The sequence below is a fragment of the Hypomesus nipponensis genome, chromosome 2 (assembly GCF_054491055.1).
Source record: "Hypomesus nipponensis isolate SF chromosome 2, ASM5449105v1, whole genome shotgun sequence".
NCBI lineage: Eukaryota > Metazoa > Chordata > Actinopteri > Osmeriformes > Osmeridae > Hypomesus > Hypomesus nipponensis.
Genome location: NC_140362.1, coordinates 5,695,001 through 5,720,229, shown reverse-complemented (window position 1 = coordinate 5,720,229; position 25,229 = coordinate 5,695,001). Strand labels below are relative to the sequence as shown.

General features: G+C 46.5%; 2 protein-coding genes across 5 annotated transcripts in view; one reads left to right on the top strand and one right to left on the bottom strand.

Annotated features, from left to right (window-relative positions):
• Positions 1–219: 219 nt before the first annotated feature.
• Positions 220–14,919, bottom strand: LOC146300566 (uncharacterized). Of its 4 annotated transcripts, XM_084703889.1 has the most exons (11): positions 14,554–14,760; positions 14,135–14,244; positions 13,839–13,984; positions 13,352–13,505; positions 12,997–13,100; positions 12,751–12,874; positions 12,032–12,136; positions 11,335–11,403; positions 7,053–7,106; positions 4,960–5,112; positions 220–824 (listed from the first exon to the last, which is right to left on the bottom strand). In XM_084703889.1, the coding sequence occupies exons 1-11, from the start codon at positions 14,618–14,620 to the stop codon at positions 633–635; spliced, it is 1,278 nt and encodes a 425-aa protein (XP_084560015.1). In that variant the 5' UTR covers positions 14,621–14,760; the 3' UTR covers positions 220–632. The 4 variants fall into 4 exon arrangements, with proteins under 4 accessions (XP_084560015.1, XP_084560024.1, XP_084560029.1 ...); XM_084703898.1 differs by lacking the exon at positions 12,032–12,136 and having other exon boundaries at positions 14,554–14,763; XM_084703903.1 differs by lacking the exon at positions 14,135–14,244 and having other exon boundaries at positions 14,554–14,662.
• A 139-nt stretch (positions 14,920–15,058) lies between these two features.
• mindy3 (MINDY lysine 48 deubiquitinase 3) overlaps positions 15,059–25,229 on the top strand; it is a 20,937-nt gene continuing 10,766 nt past the window's right edge. The window contains exons 1-10 of the mRNA XM_084703880.1: positions 15,059–15,927; positions 16,052–16,131; positions 16,239–16,299; positions 16,429–16,632; positions 16,912–16,963; positions 17,623–17,737; positions 17,923–17,996; positions 18,407–18,486; positions 18,837–18,907; positions 20,420–20,500. Coding sequence (XP_084560006.1) covers positions 15,834–15,927; positions 16,052–16,131; positions 16,239–16,299; positions 16,429–16,632; positions 16,912–16,963; positions 17,623–17,737; positions 17,923–17,996; positions 18,407–18,486; positions 18,837–18,907; positions 20,420–20,500 — 912 coding nt within the window. The 5' untranslated portion in view covers positions 15,059–15,833. The remainder of the gene's footprint in view (positions 15,928–16,051; positions 16,132–16,238; positions 16,300–16,428; positions 16,633–16,911; positions 16,964–17,622; positions 17,738–17,922; positions 17,997–18,406; positions 18,487–18,836; positions 18,908–20,419; positions 20,501–25,229) is intronic.

Here is a 25,229-nt window from a genome sequence, read left to right as displayed (position 1 = left end):
ACCAACAAGAACTGGAAACAATACTTTGTGTTTGAGTGTGTGGGCACATAGATTTTAGTCTGTGGATGTGTTGATGAGGCCTTGAGAGGCAGTGAAGAGCTATATAGAAATCACATCTTTCATCAGTCCATCAACCTAGAGATGTCTTTCATTTAGAAAAGTCGTTTCAAAGATGGTTCATTTAGAAGTCTATTATGCACCAGAGGTTTAGAAAAAGTGTGAATTTAAAATAGCAGTTTTTATTGTCTTTGTCAGCATTGAGGTGTGTATTTCCACCAATTTCAGTTTGCACGTTTCCAATCTATTGTAAACTGACTGACTGACAGGGATAAGATGCTGAAGGCACTTCAGAAAGTACAGCACTGAAAGAGAGGAGGTTGGGCGAGGAGAGACAGAGGCTGAGTGAAACAGAGATGCAGATAAACAGCAAGATAATTAGGGAAATCACACTAAAAACAGAAATGTGGAGCGGTGTTTCTCAGCATCCATCCCAGATAAACCACATCTGCAACAAGGAATTTGAGTCACACTGATCTACAACTTAGATCACACACCATCAGATCCTAAAACACTGGTGACACACTGTAGAATGTGTGTGTGCGTGTATATTTCAGGGACATGGTTCAGAGAGCTCAGTGTTCCATGGCAGAAGCCTCCTCTTCTTCTTCCTCCTCTTCATCACTGCAGGGTTCAAACTCCTGGTCCAGGACTGCACCTGCCTCCTCCTCCTCCTCTCCCTCCTCCACCTCCCCCCCAAGCTCGCCCAACAGCTGCTCCACATGTTCCAACATTGGGGGGTCATCACAGTGCAGCTTGCAATACAGCTGAAACACAAATACACACACACAGGTTAGAAACACGCATACAATCTCATATTATACTCATTAGCATACATTCAGTGTGCTCTCCCATCATATTATATTCTGTTATAATGGGCAAGTCTGAAGTGCTCCTGCAGTGGTTGCAGCTTTTTGTCAGACAGCCTGAGCAACAGGAGCACTGGTAAACAGGGATTGTCTTTTATTTGGAAAATCAGCACATTTGATACACTGTTTAGCAGCTGAGAAGAGATACAGAGGCTATTTATCTCTCTCGATTACACAGACAGATGCATACAAACACACACACAGACACACACAGAGGTGCATTCGCTCAGAGGCATGCACGTACACACACACACACAGGCAATCATTGTTGTTATCTAAGGAAAATAAGCTGGAGCAGCAAGATAAAAAAAAAAGTCATTTTCTAAAACGGACTACTGGATTTATCTCAGCACAATACTCTGCCTGAGTCTAACTATCCACATGATAGGACTGCTCAGTAATAAAAGTAGTTCTGGCAAAAAGAATAGCAGGTCTAGCCATGTATGCATGTGTGTGTTTCTTGTGCACACACACAAACAATGCCTCTTCTCCTTTCTTCCCAGGAAGAGACGTTCACTGGTCCAGGGGTGGATGAGATAAGCAGACATGGAATTAGAAGATGAGGTGCCTTTTCTATTTAATCTAGTCAGGATATGAGAATGCGCACACACATACACTCACAGAAAAAGATTCATCCCATTGCAAGTGTAACCAGGCCAAAAGAGTGAGTGAGTGTGTGTCGCCCCAGGAACAGTCACTAAGCAACAGTAGGCCTTGACAGCAGACAAGTCCTCAGGGAACTCATTTGGAGACAGACAGAGAGAGAAAGAGAGGGAGTGTGTGAATGAGGTCTGTGCTTCTGAAGCTCCAGGGATCTGTGGGGAGCAGGGGGAGGCAGCGAGTCGGTGACCCAGGCTGAAGAGCTGATCCCAGGGGTAGCACACACACTCCAGGCTGCTGGAGGACCACGGCTGGAGCTATGTTACTCTCATCTTCCTCCCATCGCGAAGAAACAAGCTTTGTGATGTTAGGAGCTAAACTCCACTTTGACTAAAGTTCAGATTTATGTTGGAAGCGGCCTCATTTATGCAGGAAAACGTGTATGTGTGTGTGTGTGTCTGAAAGACTGTGTGTGATTGTTTTAAATGAGCTAGCTGGTATTTAGCGTGGCACAACAGACCAAATTACCTGGCGTCCCAGCGCTGGATCATTTCTCATTCAGACAGCATGAGCTGGCTGTACAAACAACCATCCACAACATAGACACTGCTGCTGAGCTCAGCACAGACACACACTCTGACCAGGTCATTTCTCATTTAGAGAAATGTGTGTGCGTCTGTGTAGGATGGCAGGGGTGTGTGTGTGTCAGTGCCGGATGGTAGGGTGTGTTTCTGTGTGTGTATGTGTGAAAGATGGTAGGTGTGTGTGTGTGTGTGTGCAAATGTATTTGATGGTGCCTAGTTCTTTTATTAAAAACAGAGCCAGAACATACAGTCAGCCTGATCAGTCTGCCGCACGCACACGTACACATGCGCGCACACACACACACACACACACACACAATAATGACTATGCAGTTTTGTGGCTGTGTGGAACAGTTGTAGATAGCAGCAGGAATGTTATCCTTAACACAGAGAAAACTAAGTTCCATGACCTCCCTTATGTTCATCTCCATCCTTCTCTCACTGGGTAGTCTTAGTTAAGCTTGCTCTCTTGCTTCATCACGCTCTTTGGTCTTAGTTAACCTCAATCCATCTCTCCATCTTTCTCTCACTGGGTAGTCAGTCAAAGTTAACCTCCATCTGTCTTTCCATCTCTCTAGTCTTAGATAACCTCCCTCTATCTCTCCCTTACTGGGAAGTCTAAATTAACCAGGAAGTTCTTACCTGCATCTACACCTTCTCACAGTGCTCAACCCACCCCACCCCCCTTCCAATCCCTATACTTTAATCCCTCTTTCATTCCCTCCATCTCTCGCTCCCCCTCCTTCTCTCTCACACCTTCTCCCTCTCCACCACAGGTGACCTTCCTGTCGGTGTGATAGATAGGCCTCACAGTTTATACTGGTACCTAATAGAATCTCTCTCTACCACACAAACTTTATGAAGTTAGTGTGGAGTGAGCTGGAGATCCAGTTGGGGTAGGCAGTATGGGAGGAGGGTAGTCAGGTGGTCCGAGGAGAGGAGAGATAAAACTGGTACACACATTTCTCTCTCTGGATAGGAGCGTCTGCTAAATGACTACATGTAAATAAAAGAGGAGGACAATACTGGTGTGTAGGTTAATGGTGAATAACGGTGAGGTGTGTGTGAGTATGTGTGTGTGGGTGGGGGTGAGTATGTGTGGGGGTGTATAAGTGGGTTGGTGTAAAATCAATAGCAGACTGGACGTGAGATAGAACCTGAGCTGAAACAAGATAAAGAGTGTGACAAAGGCCAAAAGACGGGGTGGAGGGTTTACATTGTGTGTCTTTGTGTCAAATATATGTATGTGCATATATGTGTGTGTGTGCATGTGTGACAGAGCTGGTGGCATAGTGCTTGAGTGTGCTAGGGGAAATTGGAGGTCAAAAGTGTTCCTGTTTGATAGGGCCGAGAGGGGCCCCAAAGGGCCAGATTCAGGCAGAGCTGGGAGCTAGGACCACCAGCCTCTAATGTCATTTTAATGCCTTCGGCTCTGGCTGAAAGGTCGGGCTCCAGGAGAGGTGACTGGTGAGATGTTAAGAAACACACTATGTGGTGTGTGTGTCTGTGCTTGAGAGAGAGAGAGTGTGTGTGTGTGTGTGTGTGTGAAAGAGAGAGAAAGTGTGTGTGTGAGAAAAAGAGAGACGCGTGAGGCCGTCCCCCTGGGAGAGACTAAGGACACGTCCTGTTCACACTCAAGAAGGTCTAATCTAATCTACTGTCACACCCTGCCTTGTGTGTGTGTATGTGTGTGTGCATCACACATTAAACATTCATTATCTCCCCCCTCTGGTGGAGAAAAAGGGAGGAATGTGGGACTGTAGCTGGAGCCACGCCTCTATGGAAAAAGGATGACGGAAATGGACACACGGCATCACACACACACACACACAGCTTGTCTTCTGAAAAACACAGTAGATCTGATGAATTAAGATATTTCTAACAAATTGCCAAAAAATGCAAGCGAAACACACACAATTCAATATGAACATATGCACAGACACACACACACACACACACACACACACACACACACAGTAAACAAAGTCATAAAGTATGCAGAGATGTGGACGGGTGCCTAAACCAACCAGTAGGTTTGCGCCTCATTTCCATGTTGGAGCTCATTTAGTCTTTCCAACGGACTCCTCGTAAATAATTAACTACACACATACTCCGAAACAATGCTCAGATATGAACAAGAAGTGGGTTACACACACAAACCCCGACAGTTCTGCCATAGCTTTGACAGGCTTACGTCCTCTCAAGGCAACCTTTAGTAACCTTAATATTCTCTCTTTCTGTCCAACTCCATCTCCCATATCTCATATCCTATCTCTCTCCCTCTCTCTCCTCTGAACCCCCCCCCCCCCCAGGCTTGTTAGGTCGGTGTCAGAAGACAGATGGTGGTGTTGACTCGTTAGACAGCCTGTCCTGTCACTAGGACAACAGCCAGGGAAAGACGGGACGGGATGTGTGTGTGTGTGTGTGTGTGTGTGGGGGGGGGGGGGGGGGCGCAGAGAGAGAAAGATGTCAGGAGAAATATCCATACACTGAACCACCCACCCCCTCCCCATCATCGAAACAGAACTGGCTTCTCCTAACCAGCAGTTATCTGTGCCCCTTATCCTTCAGCCAATACACTCCTGCTCCAACTACTTGGCCTCACTCTTGTGCTGTTGACTCCTCATGTTCACCCCTAGACCCCCACTCCACCCCCCTACTTCCACACCAGCTCCAGCCTTCTGTTTACTGGGCGTGTTGGAGTAGCCAAACCTGAACGCTGTGCATGGTCCAATCAGATATGCAGGAGGCCAGGCCAGAGTGTGTGTGTGTGTGTGTGTGTGTGGAGAAGAAAGAAGGGGGGATGGCCTTCTATAAGTGAGGTCATAGGTGAGTGGACGCGGTCATACCTTCTTGGCTTTGGTCAGGTAGGATCTGGCAGCCTCCCTCAGTGCCTCAGCTTCCTCCCTCTCCTCCTCCTCCGCTTCTCTCCCTTCCCTCACTCTCTGCTCCCCCGCTCGTTCCTTCTGCAGACAGCACACCCAGCCGGACAGATACCACACCTGAGAGGGAGGGAGAGAAAAATGAAGCGAGATAGAAATGGAAAGAGTGGGAGCGAAGGACGAAGAAAGGCAAACAGGGAAAGATAAAAACTGTTATTTGTTACATTAACAGAGCTGTAGACGGGACAAACACATTTGTAAGTGTCAGAAAGCATGTCTGCATGAAATCATGTCTATAGCAATGACAAATAGGTTTTTGCAAACACACAGGCGCACGAGTCACGGATACACACCAATGCACACATACATTTAAACATGTAATCGGATTTATGCAAACACACAGTCCTCTATCTCCAGAAGCCTGTTTAATACAATAACTTGTTTTTCCACATAATCAACACCCCCCCCCCCTCCAGGTCCTGATATTCTCTCCTTAAAAGCTTCTCTTCCAATCACTTAGGTTTGTTTGAGCTCAGCAGTTGAGGCCAAAGACCATTCACCTACTGTTCCTGGAGCAGCCACACATGAATATCTGCTTCATCTATTATTCATCAGAGGCAAAAAAAAGAAGAAGATTTACACCTCTAACAGATACCCCATGAGACTGATAGGACACACAGACACACACAGTTATTCAGTGAATAACTGAATTATCTAGCTTAATAATCATAGCTTTCATGTTTAATTGTGACCTAGATGGACTGTCTCTGCCAAAGGTGTGCATGTGTGTGTGTAAGATGGGAGGTAGGGAGAAAGAGAGAGGGAGAGAGAGGGAGAAATATCTGGAGGTTTCTTTGTCACTTCCATCAGTACAGGGAGCGCGTCCTCAAAGCAGTTTCATTAGAATAAGTCTCTTTGAAACTGTTTACGAGATGGGTTCTTTTCATTTATTTATGCATGTGCTGCAAACACACACACTCCACGAGCTTCTGCAAATTAACCAGTCAGCTAATTAAAAACATCAGAGATGCCACTCAGGACACACACACACACGCTGTCAATCAATCAATTTAAATGACTCGTTTAGTTAAAGAAATATCCTTGTAGCCAACCATCTGGTTAAGCTCTGACAAGAACACATTTGAAAAAGCTTTTATTTGACTTATGATAACTAAGTTTTATGTGCAGAACACAAACTTTAGTTCAAACTTTCAAGCTCCACTGTAAGTTAATCATGAGCTGACAGTAGGTGACCTCCAGAGAGAGGTGCGTGTAAGAGCGTATTTCTTCTGCCTCAGCACAGTTCTAACACACTTAAAATAACCGTTGTGTGTGAACGCACAAGCCAGCACAAGGCAGGTGTCAAAGTGCCGTCTTCTGAAGTCATTTAAAAGTTCAGCACCCTTTGACTGCTCTCAATCTGTCATCTCAGATGCATGTGCATGTACACTTATGTGTTTGTGTGTTCCTGTGTGTGTGTGTCAGGAGAGCAGACTTCAGATATTGCCAAAGTATAAAAGACCTAATGTCGAACCCAAAAATGCTCCATATACTGTTAAAACATACAAATATGGAATTAAAGCTCTATCCACACACACACACACACACACACACAAACACACACACTCTGCATCAGCATCTTACTCATTGCTCTCCCTAATAAAGTGTGTGCAGGGTTTTACATGCCAGAGCTGTGACACAGCACGACACTCTGTCATGATTAATACGTCTGAGCAGCTGATGGCTACAACAGGATGCTGTATGAGGAATACCCTGGGCAGCTGAAGGCTACAACAGGATGCTGTATGAGGAATACCCTGGGCAGCTGAAGGCTACAACAGGATGCTGTATGAGGAATACCCTGGGCAGCTGAAGGCTACAACAGGATGCTGTATGAGGAATACCCTGGGCAGCTGAAGGCTACAACAGGATGCTGTATGAGGAATACCCTGGGCAGCTGAAGGCTACAACAGGATGCTGTATGAGGAATTGCCTGGGATCACCTGTCCAAAACTTGCACGCCCACCGCCACCTACAGTAGCTCCATCCCCAGCACTCACCTGGACCACCTCGTCATCCTCCTCCAGAAGACCCTCCAGCACGTCCACTGCCATCTGAGGGAGAGAGGGAGAAAACAGGGGGAGGTAGGGAGGGAACAAGGGAGAGGGAAAGAGAACAGTGGGAGAGAGAGGGTAGGAGAGGTCAGAGACCCTAAAAAATAAAAACAACATAGTATAATTCCTATGATCTTCAAAACACACCCACCCACAGTCCCAAGCATACTTTGTCAAACGACCAATGAGATCAGCTCGTTCATGAAGCGCATACAAGTCTGCTGTTCCGTCTACGAGGTGGTCAATGGCCAACAAGACAGCTGACACGGAGGTCGATGGGCCCCGTGCCTTATCTCCGAGTCGATAGCCCCTCTCCCTTCATTGATCAATAGCCATCTTTATCTATTAAGCCTGATCTACACCCCATCTCTTCTACGGGCTACCCGATCAGCCTCAATCAATACCAAGCCATCACCTTCATTGACAGCTATGAGGTGGGGGGGGGGGGCTGTCAATCAATACAAGTCCCTGTTATCAATTAACCTTTTCAACACTGGTTTAACGTTCTCTCACAGACCGGAGCCTTTCCTTCTCTCATCCTCCAATACAAGTCTTCCCACTGTTTCCTTAACCATGCTCCATCTATTCAATTTATACTCTAATCTTCCCTTCACCTTTTACACCTCCTTCCCTGTCTTCGCTTCTGAAAACATTCATTTTCTCTGGCCTCTCTGCTGTCTCCTAGCCCTGGTGTAACAAGCCTGGACTCCATACTAGACTTCAGCTCAGATTTTTGTGACCTTGTGTGGGCAGTGAAAAGCACTGGAAGAGGCATATACTTTGGTTATTATTTGAAGATTGCGGAAAGGGGGAGAGGAAAAGAGGGAGAGAGGGCAGACATTGTGAAAGAGAGAAAGAGGGAGAGAAAAGGAAGCATGTCAGTATGTGTATGGCCTCAGGTGATGGAATATAGATTTTCTTTTGTGAACCTGAGTTTGCTGAACAGTGTTAGGTAATCACCCAAAGACAATGGCAGGAGCAAGACACCCCAACACACACACACACACTTATTTACCGGCATAACCAGACACGCAGTAAAACTAGAGAAAAAGAGAGCGACATGTCAGCTGCAAGCCTGTTATCTAACTCTCATTAGAGTTGGATTCTTCACCCTTTTCTCTCCTGACGTTCTTTTCTGTTCTTTTCATTCAGGTACAGTGGTTCCCGTGGCAATAAATAGGTCTGTTGCCGGGGGAGACCAGGATGAAAACAGGTTAATTGAGACCAGCTTGTTAAGGAAAGAGAAGACGAGAGAGAAGAGAGGGAGTGAGGGAACGTGTGAATGTGTGTGCGTCAGCGCACAGTTTGATTAATTGTCGGGCCAATTATATGCTGAATGTTTATTGGTTATGATTAATTAACGACTGTCTGATCTGCACAAACAAACATCTGATCCCGGTTGATGACTGTGGCCTGATTCAGCATCCTCTTGTTTGAGTTAACGTACACATGCAAGCACACACGCAGGGTACCAATTGGTTATCTAGATGTAGATATCCTGAGACCTCCTTTTTTTACCACTGATAAGATTTAAACAGTAGGAATAGAATAGAACAGAACTGGGAGCAATCATGAGGTGATCTCCTCTTTAATCCTCTTTTTCTGTCCCTCTCTCTCTCTTTCCTCCCTTTTGCTCAACCCTCTCTGTCTCTCTCCCCTCTCTCTGTCTCTCTCATATAGTATAGCCAGACCAGAGGCTACTGATTAAACATTTAATTTTTGAAAGCGGCCTCAGAATCTAAACAACAAGATTAATATTCCCCTGGACATGGATGGGAGGAGGGGGAGATGGTGAGAGACAAGGTGTGTGTGTGTGTGTGTGTGTGTGTGGGGGGGGTTACACATCCAGGCAGTATGTCAGACAGGCAGATGGACAGACAGGAGAGAGAAAGACAGACAGAAATAACTGCATCCAGACAGCCCTGTCAACACAGCCACAGTCTCTGAGCTCTTCTTTTGACTTCAGGAGCTGTGACCAAAGGCCCTCATTTATAATTACTGTGTCAGAGTGTGTTGTTTCCTATCGTGCAGTTTTGCCACTGTAGTGCAGTTTTCTAAAAATGAACTAATAAATTGAAAATAACAAAATTGTTTTAACAGGGGATGCTGCAGACAGGGGAAAGAAATTACTAGCATGTGGGGTTGGTTGGGCTGACTCTCTCTTCGTCTCTCACACACACACACACACACACGGCAGCGCTAAACATATCCCAAGGCACTGCTTGCTTCGATTGAGCGGAGAGAGACTGTGCCTCATCTAGGCTAACCATAAAAACAAATAAACACAAAGCCTAAACACAGGGATGTGATATCTATCAGCTGCTATGACAACCGCATCCTTAGACTTAAGGTGTGGTCCATCGTCAGGGGACCTGAGGTCTGTCTGTCCATCTATCTGTATCAAGGTCTGTCTATTCATCTGCCTGTCTGTCTGCCTGTCTCAAAGTCCATGTTCCCATTTGCCTGTTAGAATATCTGTCTATTTATCAGTCTATTTATCTACCCATCAGCCTGTATGAATGTCTGTCTAATCGTCTGTGTACCCATCTGCTTGTCTTTCTATCAACGTGCCTGTCTGTCTGCCTGCCTTCCTGTCTATTCTTCTCCCTGTCTGTCTGCAGCCCTTCACTCTTACAGCTGAACTTGTCTCCAGAGTGGAGTGGATGACGGCTGTCCAGGAAGCTTTCAGAGGTTCTGTGGCAGATCGAGGGCTAGGAGTTACAATAGAACCATCGACGAGCCTCCACTCATCTGTCAGACCAAGGACTTCTTTCACATCCGCAGCGCCGAGTAAAGTCAACTTTAGCGAAACTTTGACGAGAGAAATTCCAGTGAGAGTTGTAAGAACCACACCCCCCAGAAGAGCCCGGAGGAAGAAGGAGAGAGAGTCTCCGCTTTGTTTATTTCCTTTCATTTATTTTCTGAGACCTTTGTCTTGGAAACAGCCAAAGAGTCTGAGTTGTTCAAACCTACATACCTTAAAACTATGCCCAGGGTATATGTGTGTGTGTGTGTATTTGATGAGCGTGTGTGCTGAGCTTGCTGATATGTGTGGGATGAAGACAAACGATGCGTCAGAAACTAGTCAACTTGTCATTTAACTGATCTACCTGACAGCCTCATCTTCTTTACACACAAGCACACTCTCTCCATCCCAACTCCCCCTGTCCCTCTATTGCCCCCCCCCCCCCCCCCCAGACATTCAAGTCTCCCCCCTTCACACTCTCTCACACTTTCCTGTCACTGAACAGTAACACTCCTTCCCACTTCTTCACCATCCATTCACCTATCCCAGGGTTAGGCAACCCTGGTCCTAGCGAGCCGCTGTCCTGCATGTTTTAGATGTTTTCCTGCACCAGCACACCTGATTCAAATGAATGGTCATTACCCGGCTTCCACAGAGCTTGATAACGACCCATTCATTTGAATCAGGTGTGCTGGAGCAGGGAAACATCTAAAACATGCAGGACAGCGGCTCTCTAGGACCAGGGTTGCCTAACCCTGACCTATCCCAATCTCTTTTCAGTCAATCTCTCCCTCTCCCTCTCCCTCCCTCCCCCCCCCCCTGATTGGCTCACTCTTCTGCCTCCCCCCCCCCTTCAGATGGTGAGGGGGCGGGCGGGGTTAGGGGGAGAAGCCTCTCATCCCCTCTTAGAAAGCGAGGGGATGGATGTTAAGAAGAGAGCTGCGCTGCTTTCAGCCAGCTTCCCGGTCACATTACTGTCCTGTTAGACACAGAGGGACAAATCTCCCTATCATCCTCCATCTAGCTCTCAGTGCCCTTTTCATCCGTCCTCACCTCAGCCCCCCAACCCCACACACACACACCATCTCCTGCCCCTCCTTCTCTCCCCTCTCAATCCCCTCCTCTCCATCCCCTCGCCATCTCTTCCTCTCCTTTCTACCTCAAATCTTCTTTCCCTCTCTCCCCTCTCCCATTTTCTCCATAGTCCCTCCAATTTCATCCATTCTCCATCTCCTTCCCCTCTCTGTCTGCCTCCCTATTCTTTCCATCACCCTTCACTCCTCCCCCCCCCCCTCAGTAAATACCACTCCTCTATTATTGACGCGAGCCTGAACTCTAGCCGTGATAAAGACAAGCCTGGCCTTTTCCTCTCAAAGGTGCTATTCAGCCATGAGAAGGCACACACACACACCCATAAATGCACACACACAAACACATAAACCAGACACGCACAAACCCACACACAAACCCAGGCATCACTACCTCATATTCGTCTGATTCCATGAGCAGCTTGGCCGTGGTGATGCGAGTCTCGTATGGAGGGATCCCACTCTAAGAAACAAAACCAAAACACCAAAACTAAGAAAACACAGTCATGCAGGAACTCATTCTGCAATGAAGAATAAAAACACAGGACGAGCCTGCTCAGTAGGAGAGCATTCGGTGAGGTAGCGTCCAGCAGAGCCCAGGTGTGGCGCTCCTGAGGCCCGAAAGCAGCAGCGACCAGGCCAGACCCGTCAGCAGCAGCGACCAGGCCAGAGGCCCCAGGCCGTGGCCCTGAAACAGAAATAGCTACCGGCCTCCTCTCTCTGGACCCTGCTCTGGATGTGTCAGGCTTGGAGAGTGGAGAGACATGACAGCACGCTGCAAGCTCCATCATGACCTCTCATCCAGACCAGTCGCCAGAGATTCCTTTTCCAACACTGAGTGGTTTGTTTATCTGTTTCTTTAGATTATTTATTTTCATGATTTAAAAACCTCTGGGGGGGGGGCGTTTGTGCGATAGACTTATGCAGAGAATGGAGACTGGCATAAAAACATTTTTTTTTACGAAGTAGTTAAGGCGGCAGGCGTGTGTTGCTTAGGCGGCCGCCTTAACTGAAATGCTGCGGGAAACCCTGCATTATGGTTGGTAAAAAAAAAGCAACACACTTTCATTTAGGGAAAGGCTCCATCTCACCTGTGTTGGCTCCTCCACCATGTCTCCTCTAGGGGGCAGGGCCTCGCTTTGTTTGAGGGCAGGTAGCCACGCCCCCACACTCCTCATCAGGTAATCTCTCCCCTCCTTCTCACAGACGAACAAGCAAACACGCATACACAAAACACTCCCTCACTTGATGAGGTCCAGCCAAGAGAAAAAAGCTGGTTGGAGCCACACTGCCACCCACAGCCCAGGGGTGGTATTGCAGGCCGAAGGCCACCACTCCACACTCCTTAATGAGCTGTGCTGTTTACATTGCGAAACCTCTTACACAAATTCCTCTATGGTTTCCTTTGTCTCTGATGCACTTCAGACCATCTTTAATGAACAGGCTTCAGTAAGCCTCTGGATGTAAATATCTCCCAACTCTGTTCTAAGAGGTTTGCAGAGTAGCAACAAGTCCTCAATGAGTTTCAATCCAGTGCCCTTATTCTTGTCTGCATGTCCTGCCTTCTCCCCTTTCTCAGTTCTTTATTAAAAGACTGTGCGCTCCAAACGCTCTGGCATATAATTATTCAAGATTATCATCTGCCATAAGAAGATGAATGTGTGTTGGGGCGTGTGTGTGTGTGTAGATTATGAGATTGAGTAAGTCATCTGATTAATGGCATATGATTCAATTTGGTAACATTAATTAGCATTCAATTCCTGATTTAATGTGGTAATAACTCATCCAATGTGTGTGTGTGTGTACTGACCTGATTCTTCTCGGTACTAAATAGGTAGCTGGCCATTAGTTGTAGAGCTTCTGGGTTGTCATGGTGATGCTGCAACGCACTCTCTATAGCTTCTCTACACTTGTCTCCTGCACCGTCTTCCATACTACACACACACACACACACACACACACACACGCACACGCACACGCACAGAGCAAGGGAGGTCAGTTGATGTCTCCATTTTAAATGTTAGGGCATGTGTGTGCTTGTGTGTGTGTAAGTTACCAGAGGTCAGTGAGGTATATCTCTGCTACAGAGCAGTAGGCCACACACACATCCTTCCTACAGAGGGGCTCCTGGTCTGGGAGGGCCATGGCCCCAGCCTCTGTCTGGGGGGGTGGGGGTTGTTACAGTACAAGAGAGCCTGGCTATATACATTTATATATACAGTAGTACATTTAGCTATAACTTAAGAATTGACAAACACCACCCTCTACTGTCAGAAAAAAAACTGCATTTAGAGCAGAGTGCAAGAACCAGGGTTTAATTCATTCCAGTTGATTCTAACTAATATGTAGCTTATTCACTGGCCATGAGATCATGAACAGTGAGCATGAGAGTGCGGCGTGTTTGAAATTACCATGCTTAGCGTTTGTTTCTCCAAAGCGGCGAGGATAATCTGTATGCCTCTGGTGTAGTAGCTGACTGCCTCCTGACCAGCGTGTAACTGTCCGAGATACATGTATTTACTGTGGCCCTCGTCAGGGCTCAGTTCCACAGCACGCAAGAACACTTACACACAGTCAAGGAAAGGCTGTAAACATATACAGGTCCACACACTGTTTCTCTGAGATGTATTTACCATTGACCTACATTTACGTTTAGTCATAGCAGACGCTCTTACCCAGAGTGACTTACAGTAAGTACAGGGACAAGTAGGGTGAAGTGTCTTGCCCAAGGAAACAACGTCATTTTCGCACAGCCGGGAATCGAACCGGCAACATTCTGATTACTAGCACGCTTCCCTAACCGCTCAGAGACTTGACTCCCCTGACTCCCCACTTGACTTGCTGAGTGTCTCCCAGCTCTCACACACTCACACACAGTTTTCCTCTGTGAAGGATATTCCCTTGGCCCTCTGCGCGTCTCCCAGCTCAGAGTAGATGTGGCCCAGCATGTCCAGGGTCTGCTTGTTGTTGGGCTCCAACTCCAGAGCCCGCTGGCAGAAACGGCCCGCCATCTCAAAGTCAAAACTGTCCATACACTCCTCTGTCTGGAGCAAAAGGAGACAAAGAGATAACCAGCATGTCCTGCTGAACGCAAGCAAAGGGAACAGCTTCTGCTATAGTAAGTATGGCACAATGAATTAATTATAAGGTTGGGAGTTGAGAGAGTGACACTAAGAGTTGGACCGTAAACAGACCTTCTCTAATAGTTGTTCAACAGAATATTTTTCTGCCGTTTTCTTTTTGGTCTTCTCGTGCATCTTCAATTTCATTCTTTCTTGCGGAGACAGAAAAGCAAGCCCGGAGTCTGCAGCATTGACGAGCGTGCACGAACACACACACAGACATATCCACAGGCACAACAACACAAACACAGACACAGACACAGACACACACATATATATATATATATATATATATATATATATACAGTATACAGTATAACAGTAATGTACCTTTAGTTAGGACAAGAGTGGAAAGCACAGTATTCGTTTGACTAGCTAGCTAGTACATTACATCCCAAATCAGATGACACATAGCAAGCTAATAGCGCTAGCTGACTCCATCGTTTAAGACTTTTATCAGAACTTTAAGGTTAGATACATTAGCTACACACCTCCATTTGAGCGCGTGTCTTTCCTCTTGCCTTTAGTCTTTTTCTTACTCTTTGCCTGGCCTCCCATGTTGATGTTTAGGGTTGCGTACAGGAGCACAGTATAAATTGCATGCAACTTCACGCGTGGAATAGGTCGGGGCGGCGCATGCTCATTCCGTACTACAGCTGGTAATACGGTATCCGAAAGTAGACAAATGTTGTCTAGTTACGCAAAGCAAGTAATTCTGTTGACTAAATGGCTGCGTGACTGAACACTTTGGTTGAGCACTGAACACTCAATTTTTAACCTATTCTTTGTATAGTAATGAAGTCGAATATTATATCTGCATTGTTAATAAGATGCGCTTTTTAGTTTAAAACGTAGCTACTGTATCAATGACAAGGAATTGTACAGTGGGCGGGAAAAGGACACAACTGATGTCGCAATTAAACCAATGGGAACACGTCTTGAAGCTGTGCCCCTTGACGCAGTGTGAATGTTCCAAAATTAGACCAATCTGCAGTTACGTATGCTAACGTCAGAGACGCACATTTTTACAGCTGTGTAGTAAATAAACGAATGACAGACAAACGTTGATGCTAGGAATTTGTTATCAATAATAATTGTGGATACAATATTAATGATATTGCACCAACACATTTTTTGCTGTGGAAGTTAACAGGAGTCATAACATCTGTTGCTTCATTGCGCTTAGTCTATGACCGTCGTCGAAGCGTAGGAGGGTTCCGCGTTAGCTAGTTAGAGCTAGAAAGCTATCGCTATTGCTAGGCTAGCTAATGTTTGCTACCCAGGCTAACAAGTATCGTCAACGTAACTATAGCTATATCATTTAGTTGAATTGTTTTCACTGCCTGAGTTTACAACATAGCTCGACAAATATCGTCTACCTAGGGATATCCAATATGCTACCAACTAACTAGCTACATATAGAGCTGAGTCAGCTAACGGTGGACCCAAGTGGGCCCGATCTGGACTCTGGGAACGTTGGCTACTTAAATTACCAAGACTGTTTTGCTCATCTATCCAGTCCAGTGCCAATAGCAACGTTGATGCACCTCTCCCGTATCTGTCTGTTGCTGGCTAATAAGGCAAGACTGCCTCGCCCCGGTGTTCTACTGTGGCCAATGCCACCGGCTCTGCCTGCCGAGAGAACTGGAATTTCATTCCCGAGAAGAGCGAAGAATAAACACAGCTAGCTTTCTACAACAGTATAACTTGCTTGTAGTCCCTTTTTGGGAATACTGACCGTTGGACCTGAGTGCAATTCATTGAAGTTGACATGTCGGAGTTCAACAAAGAAGTGGTGGATTTAGTCTGGGGGAGACCTTCCAGTGGCGGAGTGTCTGGTTCTCTATTTCGGAGATGGACTCAAGGTTAGCAGCCTCCCTCCCGTGACTGTTCTCATCTGTAAGGAAACTGCTTGCAAGCTGCCATACTGAATCGTAGCCACCGAATTATGCACCATTTTGACGCATTGCCTTGATTTTTGTGTTGCAGGGTTTGTCTTCAGTGAGAATGAACCCTCAGCCCTGGAGCAGTTTGAAGGAGGACCATGTGCTGTCCTTGCCCCTGTTCAGGTAGGCCACAGACACACACTTATACACAGCTTAGTGGACTCATACTGGTCCATGACCAGTGGTGGGACAGAGTTGTAGGCTACATCCTAAGTTTGTGCTTCTTTCAGGCCTTCCTCTTGAAGACTATCCTGTTTAATCGTGATAGTTCCAACTGGAGTCGCCTCACAGGTTGGTGTTCACCGCTGAGCCTCTGCCTTCATCCATCGCCATTATGTAACCAGAACAGGGTTTTTAGCTCTGTAGGTGTTAGACTTTAGCATGTCTAACGTATTGTGCTTGTCTTTCTGTCTACTACAGAAGAAGAGCAGAGAGCAACCCTGTGCTCCACCCTGAGTGAGATCCTGGAGTCAGCCTGCTCCACCCCCTCCGTCAGCTACTGTCTGGTGTCCTGGGCCAAGGGACAGGGCCCCCACACCAGCACACACACTCATACAGAAACACACACCCCTCAGGAGACTTCAAAGCCTGAGAGCAGCCAGCCACAGCAAGATCAACTACCCAGTGAGTCACTGATTTTAACATAGAAACAGACTCACACATGATCACAAATGATCGACTCTCACACCTCACGTTTTACCCGTCAACAAGCTCAGACATACTCACTAAATTTGATGTGGATATTAACTGTGTTGTCGTGTTGGGATGGAGTAGCTGACCCTAACTTGTATGGCAGTGTGAAGTGGTGCCCGAGCTCTTACTCTGGAGTGACATGCATACATAGTCTGTTGTTACTGACGTACATGTGTTTGTGTGTGTGCGTGTGTGTCCTCCTGTGCTTAGCTGCTTTTGCTGCAGAGGATCTTGGCTTTGAGCGATTTCACAGCATCCTCCAGTAAGTGTCTGGTTTATCTTAACTTCTCCTCTCACTCCCACACTGATTAAGGCTTGAAGGTAGTTTGTCCGTCTTTTTCACCTCAGTGCCTAGATTTCTGCTTGAAGTCTGGAGCTGTAGTGTATGTAGAAATGGGATTTGTGTGTGTGTGTGTGTGTGTGTGTGTGTGTGTGTGTGTGTGTGTGTGTGTGTGTGTGTGTGTGTGTGTGTGTGTGTGTAAGAGAGAGGAAGGGAGACACAAATAAGAATAGGGAAGGTGAAAGTGATTTGGCTCCTTCTCCGGCCCTCACAAACCCCTGACTCAGGACATTGACTTGAGGAAGGACACACATTTCTCACTACCAGCTATAAACTGAAACCTGAAACAGACATACACACCTAATGAACCACAGCTGAGCTTCTGGTGCCAGAGGCATATTGGAGTTTTATCAAGCAGTCAAGTATATAGACTGTGGCTGCAGAAAACAAGGTCCACTGCTGACTCATTGTTTACTAAAGCTGCCAAGGATGACATCAACACAACCAGATTACTATCTATTCAAAGACGGCAGTTTTCTAGGCCTCTTAATTTGACATGTATGTGTTTCAACACCAGTAGCTACCTTTTCCAACTAAATACGCTGGCTGGGTGGCTGATTTCTCCGCTGCGTCTCTTGCAGTAAGCGGACTGTCAGCTCTGTGTCAGAGCTGAGAGAGGAGGTGCTGTCCCTCTCACACACCTGGAGGGGGCGCTGTGGAGTCCTGTTGTTTCTCTACTCTGTCATCCTCACCAAGGTAAGACACGCCCTGCTTCAGATGTGGGTTCAAAGGATGCTTTGGAGATAACTCTTAACACAAAGTATTATGATAAGGAAGACATGACGGTATATACCTCTCTCTCTCCATATTTATTTCTGTCTCCTTCTTTACCAATTTTCCTCTTTCTCTTCCCCTTCCACTCCCTCTGTCTGTCCCTTCAGGGCATAGAGAACATAAAGAATGAGATTCAAGACACGGCAGAGCCTCTGATTGACCCAGTGTACGGCCACGGCAGGTACTCTGTTCCACAGCAATCCAGTCTCAACTCCCAGGGCGGTGAAGCTGAGGCTGGTCAGAGCAGTGTTTGTGTTATAAGCCCAACTTACATTTGACAATTTAGCAGATGCTTTAGTTCATACAAGACATACAAATTATTAATATACAAAGTACAGCAAAAAAATCTTGTGAGAAGAGCATAGTTAGGGGTCAGAGTCAAGCAATTATCTTTATTTACTAGGCACAGCACAAAATTACCACATCTCGGTTACCGGAAACAGTGAACAATAACAATACCTCCGCCATAGTGTTATTCTTATTATCATCTCACCTACAATTGAGAGAGATTTGAGAGTTAAGAAGTTTGGTCCATCCACAGTGATAAAAATCTTATTCTATAGCTCTTTTTCTCTGTCTCCCCGCCTGCAGTCAAAGTCTAGTCAACCTCCTCATAACGGGCCATGCCGTGTCTAATGTATGGGATGGAGACAGAGAGTGTTCTGGGATGAGTAAGTCCTTAGCTTCATCATCTCTCACACACCAAGCCTAAAGCTATCCCAGTAGTTATGGCTGCTATCTGGTGGCACATCACAAGAACGGGATCAAACAAAGCTCTTATGACCTGCCCTACAGTCACATCCTCTGCTATTGCACACACACAACCACATACAACCTCACTCACTCACTCACTCACTCACTCAGGCAAGAGCACGAAAAACATTGTGTTCTACATATCACCCCCAGAGGGCAGTGTTGGTTCACTTTGACGCCCAGTCTCAATTGCAGTTCTGTTTCCAAGTAGTCTTCAACATTGTTTGGACGGCCGTAACTGTTTAGCTGACTGTTTGTTTTTTCTCAGAGTTGCATGGTATCCACCACCAGGCGTCAGTGGGCTTCCTCACGCTTATGGAGTCACTACGCTACTGTAAGGTAGGAGCACACACTCTCCTTCACCTTCTCTCTCACACACACACACACACACACACAATCCTTCACCCTCTCACTCACAAACCCCCAAGAGGCTGGTCTGTTTCTTGTCAATTTGTGGTTTTTAGTGTATTCTTGTTTACATGTCATGGGTGACCGCATGTAATACAGACCAATTGGCTGTGAGAGAATCACCTCCACAAATACACACACACAAACTCATACACACAATGACATACTCCAATTTTCTGGGGCTTGTAGGCCCAGTGGATTTTACGATATGAATAGCACAAACCACTATGGGAGCTCCCATGTGAAGATATGTGTTTGGAGGCAAACAGTCTTCACTGACTAACCCCAAACACCCCAACCTCCAAGACAACTTCATGCCATTCTCTCTCTCTCTCTCTCTCTCTCTCTCTCTCTCTCTCTCTCTCTCTGTCTCTCTCTCTGTCTCTGTCTCTGTCTCTCTGTCTGTCTGTCTCTCTGTCTGTCTCTGTGTGTGCAGGACAGATTAGATCTGCAGGGTTTTCCCTGCATAAAGAAAATGTTGGCACGCGCCAAAGCCGTTTTCCCCGTGCGCCAATGACAAATCCTGAGCGCCAAAGGCAAAAAAACGTCTAGGATTTAAAAAAAAATGTGTTCATCACGCGTGCAATGCATAATAGCGAATATGTTCTCAATAGTATGTTTCAAGTAGGCTACAGCCGAACTCTCGTTCTGTTTTGATCAATAGTAATCGACAGGGGCGTTGTTAGACATAAAACTCTACTGGGGCACAGGCCCCTATTCATAGCCTATCCCCTTTTTTTCTTCCAAGCTTGCTGCCTGCAATGCACTACTCGGCTATAGAAACTCCCCTAGCTCCCCTTGCTTAACTTTTACTGGGGCATGTGTAAAAAGGGTCTAATGACGACCCTGGTAATCGAGATGATAAGCCGTGTCTTCTTGTCTGATCAATACGCAACTGTGAGGTGCGCGAATGGCCACTAAACTGTCGTTCCGCTGCGAGGGCCAGCCCGACGTGCACGAATACACCTGTACAAATGCGAATTAAGTTTCCACTCAAAATACTGACAAAAGTTTGATTTACGATTTCCAACGCTGCCTCCATTGGTAAGAAAAAAATATGTATACATATAAAATTTTTGGGGGGAGCACCAAAGACCCATTTTGAGCCAGGAAAACCCCTGGATTTTACAGAAAGTTGAAAAACGTGGCTAAGACAACGGTTAGCAACTGTCAACCATGGAACTGTGCTGTGTTCTAGACTCCGGCACATGACGTGATGGAGATGGAGGCCTGACCAAAAGACTGACATTGTTGTTGGGCTGTGGTTAGAGGCAGCTTCACCTGACCCACTCTGCTGGGGTTAGCTAAGACAGCTGGGGTTAGCTAAGACAGTTGGATAGTACTCATAGTAAGATTTTAATTGGCCTCTGTTGGAAACGGTAATCCTTGTGGTTGTGAAGTCTGACTCGTGTGTGTGTGTGTGTGTGTGTTTGTGTATTCCAGGTTGGTGCGTTCCTGAAGTCTCCAAAGTTCCCTATTTGGATACTTGGCAGTGAGACTCATCTCTCTGTGTTCTTCGCCAAGGTAAGTTAGATACGCCCGAACATGCACGCTCACACGCACACATACAGACTTGTATACACACATAGACACACACGTTCAGACACATGCACACACACAAATACCCATCCGCGCACACCATCATCCCTGTGTGTTAGTAATATAAGCCAGTCTCTCCAGCAGTAGGTTGGAAAAAGCAGGAGCTGGAATGTGTGCTTTAATAGATTTAATACATCCCAGGTCAGGTAACAGAGAGAAAGAGGGGGTGGGGGTTAGAGGAGAGAGCAGAGGAATGGTCATATATGGCCAGTACTGGTGTCTTGGCAGTTTCATGTGGAACTGGAGCAAGCCAGCACGAAACACACCGTGTTCTGGTGGACAATGGCCCCAAAATCAGCACAGTCAATCTCTGGGCCAACTGAAGTTTGAAATCCAATACTACAATCTGTCTATGCAACAACCCCTCTCGCTCTCGCTCCCTCTCTCGCTCCCTCCCTCATTTTCTCTCTCTTTTCCCTGCTGCCTCTTCTTTTTCTCATCTTTTATCTTTAGAATGTATTTGCCTGGCCTTGCTCCGTTCTTCACAGATCCTGTGTTTCCCCCTGGGATTGGAACACACACACATATACACACAGTCTGGGGCAGAGAGGGAGAGGTGATTGTGTTAAGAGCACTTGATGTAAGGCTGAAAAGATTCCTTGCTTAGAACATGGAGAGTAAGGGATGCTGAAATAGCAGGCTAGTTAACCTGTAGAGCCCAGCTAGAGAGATCAGGGGCCAGTTGCATAAATGTAGTTTAAGACTAGTCTTAGCCTTAGACTGTCTTAAATTGTCAGGTTAGACTAGTCTAACTAAGCCTGTCTGTTGCATAAATAAGAAGACTGACTTAATTTGAGGTTAAAAAAAATTAGCCACCTCTCCCCCTGGCTAAACCTTGCGGTAAGGGCTGAGTTGCCATGCCAACGATCTGTTAGTAGGCTACGTCATTATCTTAGCATAATTTATTACAAAAGGAAATACGTGTATTATTTGTAACTGCAGAAAATGTTGACTGGATTCTGCTTTTCCGCAGAATAAAATGTTGTTTTATTGAACGAGTGAGTAGATAACATAACTCACTTTATTGACGCTAGCACTAGTCGGCATCTGTGTTGGAGTTGTTGATAGTTGGGGTTAAATTTAGAAGCCTAACAATGCATACACAAGCCTATTTGTTAATGAGACAACTTTTTCAGTATTGTATTCCTCCAACAGATATAGTTTTTCATCAGGTTTAAATGTATCAACCTTCCTCCGTTAAGTATCACTGTTTTGTCCTCCATCTTTTCTTTTCTCGCAGTGTCTTATTTTACCCATGATGCAAAGCGCAACAGGCTATCTAATTCAGTCTTGCGTTAGTCACTGATAGTGAAACTATGCAACAGGTACATTTAAGTGTCTATAGCAAGTCGGACTTTTACATTTAAGTCGAAGACTAGGTCTATTTTTATGCAACACACACACACACCCCAACATGTAAGGTACACACACGTCACTACTTTGGAGGTGTTGATTCAACCAAAGAGACCCCTTGACCCCTAGAGATAGGAATCACCAAGTGTGTGTGTCTGTGTGTGTAACCCTATCTGTTGTTTTAGCTTGTGTATCAAAGCCAGACATCGAATTCAGGTGGAGATTAATCAATTCTCCTCAGCACAGAATGAGTCATCAGAGAAGCCGAAAGCTCCAGTTAGCCTGCACCGTCATCGCGCCACGCCCTCATTGACACCCTGACGAGAGGCCGTGTGACGGTCTGTCTGATCGCACGCACGCAAGGTGCACCACGCAGACCCCTGTGATGTGTGGTAGTCGTCATTGTTTCCACTGATGACCTCGCCAATTACCCTAGCCCTCAGAGCACTAGTGACATGAACACTCTCTCTCTCTCTCTCTCTCTCTCTCTCTCTCTCTCTCTCTCTCTCTCTCTCTCACACCCATTAACGCTAATCAGGATCGGGTTCCTTAGTCCCAGGAATGTGTGCATGTCTGTGTGCCCTCAGGTGGATGGTTTCCTGTAGGGAATGTGATCCCAGGGTTCCCATCTGGATCCGTTTGTTCTGCTGGAGTTCAGGAACTCACAAACCCACACACACAGGGTTAATGCAGCTGACGCTACCCTGATTATGGAAAAGAACCATGTGACATGTCAGGAACAGACACACACCCCCATAGCCCCTTTGGCCTCTTGTAGTGGAGTAGGGCGGTGTGTTTTACCCCTCTGGAGGGGGGGGGGGTGTTCAGGGTCTCTCAGCATCCATGTCTGGGCTCAGAGAGCAGAACATCCCTGTTTAGAAGCAGCAGTGATGGGAGTCTGTATAGATCCACCCTGGACAATTGCAGTAAACCTGATCCCCTCATGCCCTGGTCTCCTTCTCTTGCACCCACCACAGCCTGACTGGGATTCCAAAGTCCCTTTTATTATTTGTGTGTGTGTGTGTGTGTGTGTGTGTGAGACCATTGGTGTGTGTGTGAGTGACCATTGGTGTGGGAGTGTGTGAGATCATCGGTGTGTGTCTGTGTGCCCATCAGTGTGTGACAAGGGCTTTTAGAGCTTCAGATTCTAATAGCATTAGTGTCTTATCTAATCTACCTACACTCAGGCTTCAGACAGCCCTCTCCCCACCCCTTCCTGTTTTCACCATTACTTAAAAATAGGCTAAAGTGTGTGTGTGTGTGTGTGTGTTTGTGCTTAGACAACCCTGCTCCCTCCTGTCCCTTAGAAACTTAAAGGGACAAGGAGAGAGATGGGAGGAAGTAACAGAGCTTGAAATTGTGAACATTTTGGTGGCATATGCTCCCGAAATTGCAAATAATTATTATGGTGCGACCTGTTATTTCTTTACTTCTTATTATTTATTTATTTATACGCTAAATTGGCCTACTGCACAGTATGTGCCTGTTGTGACCTGAAACAGTGACTGATCTACCGTTTAATCCAACGTTACAATAACAGTTCAACATCATTTTCATGTTCTGAACTTTAATGCAGATTTTAGATCTTTGTTGGGTGCTCCAAAATATTTGCTGGTGCTCCTAACTTTTTAAAGTTGATTTCAAGCCCTGAGTAAGGAGAGGAGGCGAGGTGCATCCTATCTCGTAGTAGATGCCATGTTAAAAGGCTTTTTAAAAGCAGCCGTCCACCCCTGTGACAAAACCCAGAGAGAGATGAAAGCTAGGAAGGAAAGATCTAACTCCTCATTTCTTCATCAGGGAGGGAGGGAGGGAGGGAGGGAGGGAGGGAGGGAGGGAGGGAGGGAGGGAGGGAGGGAGGGAGGGAGGGAGGGAGGGAGGGAGGGAGGGAGGGAGGGAGGGAGGGAGGGAGGGAGGGAGGGAGGGAGGGAGGGAGGGAGGGAGGGAGGGAGGGAGGGAGGGAGGGAGGGAGGGAGGGAGGGAGGGAGGGAGGGAGGGAGGGAGGGAGGGAGGGAGGGAGGGAGGGAGGGGTCTTTTTAAAAAGATATGAGAAAGAACAAGGCCACTCTGGGGTCAAATGTCCCATCTTTCCTCCACTCATCCCCCTCTTTTCTCTGTCTTTTCTTTAAGTGATGAGATTCACAGGCCTCTGTCTTGCTCAGTCTCTTGGGAGGTGTGTGTGTGTACAGTAGCAGTTCTGGGTCAGTGATTTACTGGGAGGAAGAGCAAGACCTCTAGCCCCAGTATCCCTCTGGACACACACACACACACACACACACACAGATACTCGTGTTGCTAAAACTGTACGTCAGAGCAGATTCATTTCTGATATGCTTTGGAGAGTGGCTTTTGTTCATGGGTGTGTCTAACCATTAGTGAGACAGTTTGTCCCCATCCATAGCCACACACCTACATACAGGCATACACACACACAGAGCAGTGAAAGAGGTATACAGTAGCAAGTCATTAATAATCACTGACACATCAGTCTAACGCTTTTCAACCTGGATGAAATGCTTATTCTGTGTGTGTCTGTCCTTTCACAGTGCTCTATAGAATATATGTGGTGTCTGGCTTCTCTGTTCAGACTCAGCCCTTCTGATCCACGACATGCTCATTAATCACCCGTGTGTCTGTCCATCACTGCTTTCCTACACACATACACACACAGAATCAGGAGAGCCTTCGTTGTTTCTCTAGACCTAGAGTCTTAGATGTAGCTGGCTTTGACACACACACACACACACACACACACACACACACACACACACACACACACAGCCCACTCTCCATGGGAGACTGCTCAGGTACAACAGTCTTCTGTTTCCTGACAGGTTAACAAGGTGAACACTACACTAACTAGAGACACACAAACGGACTTGCATGTACGCACACACAGACATCATCCACTCAGTCCCACTCATCCTGGACAAAGAACCTGAGGTGGCCTAATGGACAGAGAGGGTGAGAGAGAGACAGGGGGAAACCCTACACCTGTCCAGACTGAAGTGCCTACCTGTGTCAGTGCTCCAGGGGAAAGTGGGAAGTGGAGAGGGAGAGAAAGAGAGGAGGGTAAGAGAACACTGCACCTGAAGCTTCTACTCAGAAAAGAGGGAGAGAAAAGGGGTAAGGAGAGAGCAAAACATGAAGGGAGGAAGAAAAGAGAAAGACAAAAGGAGAGAGGGGTGATATAAGGGGAGAGAACAAACATGGTTGACCCGGTACAGAGAGAAGGCAGGTGATGGAGGGATATTCATTGTCTCTGTATGAGAGACACCAGTAACCAATATCTTAGAAAACTGGG